At 37.6% G+C, this 12,223-nt stretch overlaps 2 protein-coding genes across 6 annotated transcripts in view; one reads left to right on the forward strand and one right to left on the reverse strand.

The window, feature by feature from the left end:
* Positions 1 to 12,223, reverse strand: part of LOC116842314 — a 187,908-nt gene that overhangs the window by 107,811 nt on the left and 67,874 nt on the right. The gene's annotated exons all lie outside the window — the stretch shown is intronic.
* The window catches only part of LOC116842311 (adenylate cyclase type 5), an 81,811-nt gene that overhangs the window by 49,794 nt on the left and 19,794 nt on the right, over positions 1 to 12,223 (forward strand). For all 4 annotated transcript variants that reach the window (XM_032811322.1, XM_032811323.1, XM_032811326.1 and 1 more), the window contains 5 exons: positions 2,384 to 2,505; positions 3,582 to 3,674; positions 8,995 to 9,141; positions 10,202 to 10,360; positions 10,695 to 10,943. In XM_032811322.1, the coding sequence (XP_032667213.1) occupies positions 2,384 to 2,505; positions 3,582 to 3,674; positions 8,995 to 9,141; positions 10,202 to 10,360; positions 10,695 to 10,943 (770 nt within the window). The remainder of the gene's footprint in view (positions 1 to 2,383; positions 2,506 to 3,581; positions 3,675 to 8,994; positions 9,142 to 10,201; positions 10,361 to 10,694; positions 10,944 to 12,223) is intronic.

The raw sequence follows: 12,223 nt of genomic DNA on the forward strand, positions 1-12,223 counted from the left end.
TTCTTCACAGGAAAATTTCAAACGTGCGTGACATACGTTTTAAACAAATATATAACAATTGCGATTATAATTTCTGCATATTGTGAAATTACACAATTTATATATATATATATATATATATATATATATTAGCATTTTTTTAGCTATCACAATTAAATAACTTTGCTATGGAAGCAAGAAAATTTGCTCCTGCAATTAATATTTTTAGTTGTCCGTGAATAAATATTTTATCACAGTACCTATTGAATAATCACAGTACCTTTAGACATTTCTTCTCTCCGTATATATGGAGATAATATTCTTTTCCATATAAATTCTTTTTTCAATTTTGTTATGTTTCTAGTAGTTCAGATGTAGACACTCAATAAGGTTGAGGAATATAGTAAATTTCGCTAAAATCATTTGGCTAGAAACATAGCAAATATTTTAATAGCCAAAATAAAGGAACTTTGTGTTCGAAAATATAAATAGCACATATGAAAAAAATAAAAGAATAGTGAATTATTGCAGGAAATCGATTTTTCTTACATCGATTTATTTCTCGGCTACAAAATCCTATAGTAATATTTTTACTATAAAATTCTTCCGGTGCACAAAATCACTGTAATGTTCTTGATATCGTATATACTCGGACAGATAATCGAATTTACTAGTATTTTTACAGTAATTTATACCACAATGCGTCAGCATAGAATCCAGTTTTACAAGAAAACATTGTATGAAGCGAAATATAATCTTAACGCGATCTCCAGCGCAATATTTTCTCCGTGCGGGAAAATCGTTAAACACCCGGGCATATGCGGTGTAGAAGCGCGCGCGGTCAACTTGTTTTCCTCTCGCTCTCTTTTATACTTCCTTCTCATTTTAAAATCGTGACGTGACGCGAGCTTGCATGTCGCGCGATGTAGATTCTATAAACGTGCAACAACCAGCCGCGCGTATCGACCATTGACGTAAAGCTGTCGAACGCACTGTCGGCTTCCTTACCACTTGAGAAGTTCCCACGATGTTGACGAGCAGAGCTCGCTAGGCGAAAGGCAGAGAAGCGCTTGTTGTTAGTGTATGTACGACCGAGACTATGTAGCACTTCGGCATACATATACGATGCTCGCAGAATAGCGAAGATTACTGGCTATCGGAAAGCTCGCTTTTTCCGCTTCGCAGAGCAGAGCGATGCGGTTCCGATCGACAAGTTCTCTCGCGAGAGAACTTCCGACAAGAGTCTCGTGACGGCTGTTATTGCTCTCCGCGAATTTGCGACCGAATTCAAGATCGAAGCTCAAACCGTGTGCGCGTATCGAGAGAGCTTCGTACGCGCGCAACAATCTTCCTGTGGTCGTTTCAGTAATGCCTTGCCTCTTATGACTGTATATTAGTCGCCTGTCCCTGATACCGGTCCATCCATTATGGTCTTCGCTGAATTCTCCGTAGGATGAGAACGACGAGAGCACACGTCCGTGCTCTTTAAAGTACAAGCAGCGTACTCTCCATTGAAATGCTATACTTGTAGCTGATGATTCAGCTGTAAGTACAGCGTTGCAGTCGGTAAATTCTCACTAAAGGATCAGTTAATAACAGCGACTATTGCCATTGTTGGTGCAGTTTGCAAACGCAGACTGTACTATCGCATAGAAGCTATCAAAATCTGATGCTCCAAATTACTGCTCAAAACCACAGTTCTTTTTCTTTTTCACATAAATTCTTTTCAGTTTTGCCACGTTTCTACACTTTGTGTGTGTGTGTAAAAGAAAGAAAAAATTATTTGCTGAGTACTAATAACATATTTTCTTAAATCCAAATTCTCTTATGTTGAATAGAACAATTGTTTTTATGAAAAGCTAAGGTTTTAAAGGAGATATATATTTTCATGTTAGCATAAGTAAATATGTTATCTTACACTATCTACCGCAAATAAATATTTTTTATTTTTAGATGTTTTTCTTTCAGTATAGTATATAGTACATAGGAATAAACTGTTAATAAAAATTTGTCTTGTTGAGGAACATAAAGTAAATTTAAATTCCTGGAATATATAAATAGCAAAATATGAAACAAAAGGATAATAAATTTTTGCAGAAATGTGTCGATCTATTGCTTGGTTCAAAACTTTATAGTAATTTTTACTACGCATTTTTTCCGTGCAGTGAGATATACGATGGAGCAGTAAAGCGGCAGTGTTTTCATTGAAAATATTCACTGATTACCGATGAAATACTCCTTCTGCTGACTCGATCAGAAATATTTTTACTGATTTACTTTAAGGAAGCGATGTGAATCGTTTGGGGGAACTCCGGGGTCGTTCGGAATGATGCCTAAAACGAGTGCTCCGCGATTCTACTTGCTCCACTACTTGCTAATTATACTAATTGTGTACATTTTGCAGGAGAGACTGCTGCTTAGCGTGCTGCCGAGACACGTCGCCATGGAAATGAAAGCCGACATCGCCGGAAAGCCGAAGGACACGATGTTCCACAAGATTTATATTCAGAGACACGAGAACGTCAGGTACGTCAGGTACATCGATGGTGTGCGACGCTGGCAGCCGCCTGAGGTCCTTAAGACGGAGACCCTTATGTCTTAGAAAGAAGTGTCACTTCAAAAATGCTCTTTCGACGTTTTGCAAATGAGACCTGGTTACGTTTTTCTTCTAGTCTGCAGGGGAATTTTCGCGACTATTTTTGCATGATACACTGAGAGAAAAAATGGTTAATCAATCTAAAATTATAGTTAATTTTTATGTTATTTCTCAACTGTATTTTTTGCTGTAAAATTAATAATAATAATATAAATATAAGATTATTATCACTAACATTGTTAGTAGAATTTGATTAAAAAATAGCTTCCTCGATCATAATTTATAGTGATTATTTCCCTATGCGATTATAATTGCAAATATCAAACATTTTTTCTCAGTGCACGTTCTTCACCGCTCAAGTTAGATCTCTAAACTCTTATCATTTCTATCGTGCTATGTGAATTTTTCGTATCATCCTACAATCCACATGTTTTGGAGCACGGAGTCCTTTCAAAATGTTCGGCGCGGCGCAGTTGATACGGTTTGTTAGGATTTGCGCCATTGTCGCAGCGTCCTGCTGTTGCAATTATTATGAGTAATATCATCGTGCGTCGTGTGTACACGGTGACACGTGCGATCGCTTAATTATACACTCATACCTGATAATTTGAAACTTGGCAATTTGTCACACTGCCGTAGATCCGACGTAAATACACGCGGTTTCACAGAGGGAATTCTAGATTCACTTGAAATGGGTTGAGACGTAACATCGGAACTTCCATATCTGGCATCTCACCAAGCCCAGGTCAATTTAACTTAACCGGTGAATTTTCGCAAGGAGCAAATGTCATTTAACTTTAACGAGTTTCCATTAATTTTTCGTCATCGGTTTTCTCCCCCACATGCTCGAGCCAACGTCACCGCCTAACCTTTAGTGGCTTTCGGACAAAATAATTAGAAGATCCTTTTTAAGTGTATTTCTCTCTTCGAATCTATCGCATTTTTATTCGTGAGAATTCTAGCTGCAAAATAACTGACTCACACGATTGCTTCACGATTGTTTCAGCATTCTATTCGCCGACATTTGCGGATTCACCTCGCTCTCCGATCAATGCACTGCCGAAGAACTCGTCAGATTGCTCAACGAACTTTTTGCACGGTAAGAAGCTCGGCGAATTTAGTACAACTTTGTCACCGAGAATTAAGGGGATGTCGTACCAGAAAGCTTTACCGACAAAATACTAATTTCTATAAAGTTTATGTCGTATATTGATTGAGCAGAATTACAGATGCATTTGCATATTGAAAGTACGTGCGAAAATGAATTGGAGAGCATTGCTGAGCATGTGACGAAGGCGATATGAAATTCCGAAATTGACATCTCGAGCTGTCAGTTAACGTAAATATTTGCCTGATACAAAAGTTCTGTAGCTTGTACATATAAGAGAAAATACATTTTAAAGAACACATTGCTGTACTTTTATAACTAAATTTAGAAGCTCGAAAATACACGAAAAGTTTGCAGAAAGATTTCGATGTATGCATGCTGAGATCTTCTACTAAAAATATAATAAAATAAAGCAGCACACATTTATATAAGATTTATATATACAAGAAATAATATTTTCGCCTACGTTATTGACATTTCTGGTATTCGTCGTTCATTCTCTGACATCCCCTTAACACGTTCGCTACTACAATTTATTTAAAGGACTGTTTCCACAGCTCGTACTTTCTGTTTACGTAATTGCGTAAAACGGACTTGTAATAATAATGGACATAGGAAAAAAAATGTTTACCGTCGCACACGTGTCATGCTAATCTCTAGTGAGAGATCTTTGCGTCACACAGATATGACGTTGATACATTGAGAAAAAAATTATTGAGTTCAATAAGACCCTGTTTGAACGAAGATTTGTTCAAGCAAAAGTTTAATCGATTGATTGAATTATTTAGTTGATGTGATAAGAGTTATATCAATTGATCCAATAACTGTGATTTAGCTAGTAATCATATTAATGCAATTTATTGTTGCACTAACGCGCGATTTTCTCAATGGATACAATATTCCTTTGAATGTGGATGATCGCCAATTTTGTTGATCTAACTTTTTCTTCTCACAAGAAAATTCGCACAAATGTCCGCCTCCGAATTTCATGAACTTGTAATATGTTGTACTTTAGATCAAAATAACAGATATGTTTTTTATTATATGTGCCATTCGCAAGTTTAGTGATAAAATACCCCTTCGAAGAAAATCGGTTTTTTTCATTCGGAATATAATGAAAACTATAAGAGATAGACAAAATATTTTTAATAAAAGTTGAATGGTTTGAAGAGTACTTTACAGAAATGATTTTAATAATTATAATAAGAAGAAGTGGTGGGGAAAATATTAACAAAAAAAATTTTTTTCAAATAATTTCTGTAAAGTACTCTTCAAACCATTCAACTTTTATTAAAAATATTTTGTCTATCTCTTATAGTTTTCATTATATTCTCTTCGAATGAAAAAACCGATTTTCTTCAAAATTTTAGGAGGTATTCATCCCCTAAACTTGCGAAAGGGCACATATAATAAAAAATGTATCTGTTATTTTGATCTAAAATACAACATATTATAAATTCATAATAATCAGAGGCGGATACTTGTATGGGTTTCTTTGTCAGTGCAGTGAACGTATTAATAACGAATTTAAAACATAAGATCAACACGCAGGGACATACCGCGAGAGATTCACCCGCTTATTTTGTCACTAATATATCGATATTTACCCTCATTTGGTGAACTATCCGACGACATCCAGGAGAACGTTCAGCGGGTCGTCGTGTCCCGATCGCGCGGGCATTTCCAGTTGTTCGACTCGATCGTCAATTTCTTTCCGCTCTTTCTCCACCCTGTGTTCTCGGGCGCATTCCACCGCGCAAATCCGCGCAACGTTTCTGGTAAATACATTCTTGTTTCCGATTTATGAAATCCTCTTTATATTCGGCGCAAATCCCCTTTGAGGTATCGCAGACGGATCGAGTCGTGTTTCGCCGAACATCACTTTGGCCTCGATACACGTCCGCGCTTCGCGAAGTCTTCTGTTATTGTAATCTCTAAATTGAATTACGTAACGTCGTCGTGAAGACTTCTTTGATTCAGTCGTTTCTATGTAAGCTAAATCTGGATTGCAGGTCGTGAACTCTGTGCAAGATTCATAGTATTTTTGAAGTCGCGCGAAAATAAGACTCGCTCTCCCGAATAGATTTCTAAAAGAACGATATCTTGACACCGTTCCAACGTTAATCCGACCGCTCAAGTATCTGGATATTCGCAGTGTTTGGAAACTGATAAACGCAAATCAAAGTTCTCGCGAAACACTGGAATAGTCAATTAGTATGTGTGATATTAAATTACAGCCGCATTAATTAATATCAAATCGCATTTACATTACTATTAGATCGTGTTCTGTCAATGTGCGGTAAACATATGGAACTCGTATACTCAATTAATATTCAAACAATCCCTTATCTTGGTTAATAATATCAGTTATATACGTTCATATTGAACTCTCCATGTCTCGTATATCCTCCGAGCTTTTTGAACTGGGACAAAAATATAAAGAAAAAAAAAAAATTATAAAAGTATATATATATTTATTTATAAAAAAATATATATAATAGAATATCTGTCTACATGTTTCTTCTATTTGCCTTTAGACCCTTTATTTGATCTGCACCAAATTTTGCATAGTTACTTTCTAGGACTGTAAAAAATATGGACTACATGAGAAACCTGGAAATTCCATCTTCTCATCTTGATTTCATCCCTCTGACACTTTATAAGTGATAATTTAAGTTTCGATATTCTAAATGTAAGAGGCTCAAATAACGCCGAGTAGTTTAAGTTGGCATATAAAAAATATTTTTTAAATGAGAAAACATTTTTTTATCTTTCATGAGAGCGATTAATTTTGCTCTATATTTGATCCTTAAATATGAATATCTAAACTTCTAACATAAAATATATATACACATATTGAAAATACATATTTTTTTTATGTTGATAGTTTTTAAATATTTTAAGGACCAGAATAACAAGAAGGTCCATGATTAGGTTCGGGTATTAATATTTTTACCTTACCTCGTCTTCCTCGAACGCGTTCGTAAAGACGCGGAGGGCTTCACAGTAGCTTCAGATTTGCATCTCTCTCTCTCTCTCTCTCTCTCTCTCTCTCTCTCTCTCGGTCTGTCTCTCTCTTCGTACTGACTCTTCGGGTCAATAGATCCTACTTATCCTACTACTAAGAGGGATTTGCTAAAAAGTCATCAAGGCGGATTTCACTTCTTACGACGATGTCTGCTTTCATATCGATACGACCGATATATCACTTTGAGAATTTCCACGAATGCAACGATTCCGTTGCTACAAAAAAGGGGAGAAAAGGAAAATGCGGAAGTATCCCTTTAAAAAACCGTTCGAGACAAGATAAGAAGTAAGAAAGCTTAATGTATAAATAATGTCAAAATAATTTCCGCATGTGGAATATGAAACAGTGTTTCTCCGATTACAATATTATTGGAAAATGGTTAAAGCTCGTATATTATGGAATCCTGCTGCTTTATTAAACAAGAGAGAACGAAAGAGAGATAAAGGGGAAGGGAAAGAGGGAGGGAGGAAGAGAGAGAAAGAGAGGGAACGGAAAGGAGGGCAGGAGAGAATCGGGGTTAACGAACTTATTATTTATGGATATTCTTTATATAGAGGATAAACAGGCTAAACACGTAATTCAGTGGTTTGTATATTGTAGAAGCGATGAACGTTGCGTATGGTTTCAATATTAATAATAAACACCCGAAAATCATGACAGGTTTTTATCGTACAAAGACTTAGTGATAATATGTTAATGAGCAATCTAATTACTGCGTTCATAGCTTGCAGTAGCGGTATACGTAACTCCATCGGGGGCGTTATTTTGCGTGTATCGTGCTAAACTAGTTTAATATAATGCGCGCTATATGTTACGCGGATTTGCCGCGCGTGAAATATTAATATCGCCCTTCTGGCGCCCCGAATTAATTTCGCATAATACGCGCCGCACATAGAGCGTCGCGTTGCTGAATAACTAATCTGAATAAACCGATTATCACCCGATTGTCAGTGCCTTTACTTCTGTTGACGCGCCGTCTCTCTGTCGTCTTGAATTAACACGACGCGGTTGTCGTATTTACCACCTCTCCGCGTAAACCCATTCGCATTAGCGAATGACGGGACGTCGATACAAAACGTGAACAACGTATACAACGTATACAAAGCAAAATCAACAACATGATAAAATTGGGAATTGATTAGGTTTTATAAACAGAATCATAAGGCGAAACGCGTGTAATATGAAATGTGTCTAATATGACAAAAATATTATAAATATTTTTCTATGTATAAATATTTTCTATGATTCTATGTATAAAACTAAGAAAACCAAATTCAGAGACGTGAAATATTGTATAAGAAAGATAGTAGATATTTCTCCGTTGCATTATTACAAAGTCAACTTAAGTATTCGACAAGCAGGATGCTCGCAAAATTTCCTGGGACGAAATTTCAGAAAGCAGAGTGCACTGAAAATTTAAATGTGTTACTTTTAAATGCGTAAACGTGCAATTTAGCTAAAGCTCTGTTTATACGTCTCTCACCGTTTTAAGTCATTTAATGCACGTTTAAAAGACATGTAAATTATAATTTTATATATTTGAAACGTGTTAAACGGCACGACTCAAAACGGTAAGAGATGTGCGAAGTGATCCAGCCAAAATAATACACTTGGGTTTGCACTGTTACCATCGAGTCACTCGAATCTGAGTGACTCTTCACTCACACAAAGTGAATTCTTTACTCTGAATGGACGAGTGAATATTTTCATTCAAAATTAAAGAATGAATCTGATATACTCCATCATTATACAGGAACATATTCACTCTAATCGACTGAAATTCTCGCTCATATAGAATTATGTTACTCTTGCGATTTCGGGGATGTTTATTTCAAATAAAAACAATACTGTCTCTTTTCACTCTTAAGTAGGATTTCACCCCCTAAGAAACAGTAAAACATTCAATCATTGACAAGCTCTTTAGTCACTAACATTCTAGAAAAACCCAATTTTTCTTTCATTTGTTCACGATTTCAGCTGCAAAGATCTCTTTCGGAACCACAGAGTACAGACAAGAAGTTTAACTGCAATTTTATTCGTGAGAAAAATCAGATTTCTCTAGAGCTTCAATAACTGAGGCCCATAATTGGGTCTTTCGCCTTGCATATTCGAAAGTTGACTCAACCCCAAGGAAAGAAACACACGACTCTTCTCCGGGAATTATCTCTCTTCGTAGTTTGCATGACGTAGATATATTGTGACAGCTTGAGGGCGGTTGGATCTCTCCGGTATTATTTCGCTCGAATAAAACGTTATGTCAAATTCTCGAAAAATATCCCGCAGGTTTGACAGGCTAGCCGCTGAGCACCACTGCCTCAGGATAAAGCTCCTCGGAGACTGCTATTATTGTGTTTCCGGACTTCCGGATCCGCGGCCTGATCACGCTTACTGTTGCGTAGAGATGGGACTGGACATGATCGACGCGATAACGTAAGTTCGCACGCGCTCCTTACCTCTCACGCGATAACTTCGTTACTGTCGGCATGGTCGTAGAATAACGCCGTTATTGTGTCGCGCCGCTTGTTAAGAACGACACAAAATAACAGATAGCCATCGAGTATGATCGATCGCTACGTTCGAACGACCGACATCTGCAATAACGAAATAACGAAAGTACCGAAACTTTCGGTATCGTATTTTGTCAAAACGGAAACGAGATTCGCATAACATCCGTCCTCCGTGCGAAGTGAAACAAAGGAGACGCGAGGAGGGCAATGCCCGGGGGAATAAAATCGCAAAGAGACCGCGCTGAAGTATGAACTAGGCAGGTCAAAGTAAAATCCGTGCAATAAAGATGCTTTCGTCCATCTGCGCGAGACGACGGAAAGCCGCAGAACTTTCGACACGGATATATATTCGCGATATATCCCCTCTTCGTTTAGTTCGTGCTTTCATAAAACGTGTCTCGTCGTCAAAGGAGAGATTTCCTCAGAGAAAGAGAGAGAGGGAGAGAACGTGTAGTATAAGCGCTCGCGATTGAGGTCGATACGCGTCGCCATGAAAAGCCTCGAGCGTCCACGGGTCACCGCACTCGGATAAAATCCCTCACGAGCGCGCGTGTTTAAATTCCAATTCTAATCTCGTGTTAAGTATCCGTGCGATAAAGCGGCGAGTAAACGCGCGCGGAAAGCCAAGCACGGTTAAGCGGAAAAGAAAGGGAGAAGAAAAGCAAGAGCGAGCGAGAACACGAGGCCGAACCACGGCGATTCCATCGTCGCGAAAAAATCGGGGAAGCGCGTAAACAGTCTCTTGCTTTTTTCCCCTTTCACTTGACCGATAGTGAAAGCGGCGCGAAATCGCTCTCCAAGTTTTTCGATAGCGAGCACCGAACTACCACTGGTGATGTTCTGCAAACGCATTTGACGGCAAAAAAGTTTCGATCGTGACGCGAATCACCGCGACAGTTATCCATTCGTCTGTCCGTACTTTCGTCCGGGGTAGATAGGGTAGATAAGAGGAACAATAAATCCTCGTGTCTGTATCCCCGTAGATTGGTTCGCGAGGTAATGGCCGTAAACGTGAATATGAGAGTAGGCATTCATACGGGCCGTGTTCACTGCGGGGTTCTGGGACTGAGGAAATGGCAATTCGATGTTTGGAGTAACGACGTGACCCTAGCCAATTACATGGAGAGCGGAGGGATACCCGGGTGAGTACAGGCAATTTTGCTCGAGGTTTGTCCTGCCCCCTCCCCCCTACACACATAGACTTTGTTGTTCCCTTTAAGTTCTTGCCTTGATCGATGGCGATAAATTACACGCGGTATGGCTTCTCTATTTTCGATGCGGTTTATTCCGAATCGCAAGATCTTCCATGATTCTTGTGAAACGCGACTCTGGATATTAAGAAACAGAGTACGCGTCGTCGCGTATTAGACTGGCAGGTAATTTTGCTGTTCACATTAATCTTCTCGACGTCTATATACGACAAAGTTGTTGTGCCAACAATACCGATATTAGACGGCTGCTAATGACATCTCGCAGACGCGTGCACATCACGAAAGAAACCTTAGACTGCCTGGGCGGATATTACGAGGTCGAGGAGGGCCGCGGGGGTGAGAGGAACGCGTATCTAAAGGACCATAATATCGGAACCTATCTAATTGTCCCGGGAGACACCTTCAAGGATAACATAACTACTTCCGGGATGCGGAAGGGCTTCCCGGCGAATGGAAACGTGTCCAAAGAGATGAGAGTCATGGGTCACGGCTCGCAACATGGAAAGCAGACCAGGTAAGTCTCTTATTATCGTGACTTTATTTCTGCAGACATTATAACGCAGTTATTACGACGTAATAAACACACTAGTCTGGTTATTTGAGTCATTTCGGTAAATTCATCGAAAATCACGAGGGTAACGAGGCGAAATGATAATTAGGTAATTTTGAGATATCACGGCGTGCTAATTCTGCGCTAATTGGTTAATATTTCAATGTTTCGTTAGTTAAAGTGGATACTTTGATTTTTAGTTCAATAAAATAGGACAATATAGGTACGCAGAATGTATAGACAATTGAAAGCAAATTTAATTAATAGTTGTAAAAGCGAATTACTTCCATTAGATCTTGACATTCGTTTGGGAAATTTCGAATACATCGATCTCAAATTGCACTAATTTTGTCCCAGTTACAATGTTAAATCCGTAGTGCCAAATTATACTTAACTTGAGTTATTTTTAACCATTCCTATAAGTTGCCACTGCTCCTACTAAATATGTCGTTAATTTAACTAATGTAATGGAGTTAAATATTTTAACTTAAGAAATGTATTAAATTTGACTAAAATTTAGTTTATTTTTTATTATATGTACGTTAATGTAACCTTTGTTTAAGTAAACAATGACTTAATATTGTCTTAAATGGGTTGATTAGATGCGGTTGTTTTTTTAAACACATGTTTTGTGTTAAAATAGTACATTTTGACACACATGATAGTTAAAAATAACTAAATATTATTTAATTCAAGAAATTGGTTTAAATTTGACCCTCCAATATTTAACAGTGTACAAAATAATAACATAATTTTTATGTAATCCACGAATCAATTATAAATTACACGTCTATTTAAATAACTGTTTAAAAAATGCCACAAACGAAATTATTACACGGAATAAAAAAGTTTGATTAGATTGACCTGATGTCTGATGAAATATGAACGAGCAAGATATTCTGGTTGAACTTGTCAGGATTCTATTCAAATTAATAAGATTTTTAATTAACCCAAATTTGCAACTTTCAAGTTAACAGGATTTCCGATTAATCAGAACTTGCAACTTTCAAACTAACAAGGTTTCTGATTAAGCAGAATTCGCAACTGTCTTCAAGTTGACTAGAAATCTAACTTGAACTAGAAAGCTAACTTGAACGGAATTCTGGTACTTCCAACTGGATGTCTAGTCCGTTTACATTTTACTCTGACATTTCGTCACTCGTGTGAACTTGGTACACCATATTTAAAAATATGGCATTTTTTTTGGAGTTCTGATACTCTCTTGAAAAGTTCTAGAGCTCTAT

The sequence above is a fragment of the Odontomachus brunneus genome, unplaced genomic scaffold (genome assembly GCF_010583005.1).
Source record: "Odontomachus brunneus isolate Ranch 3 - 2012 unplaced genomic scaffold, Obru_v1 Obru_scaffold_024, whole genome shotgun sequence".
In the NCBI taxonomy this organism is placed as follows: Eukaryota; Metazoa; Arthropoda; class Insecta; order Hymenoptera; family Formicidae; genus Odontomachus; species Odontomachus brunneus.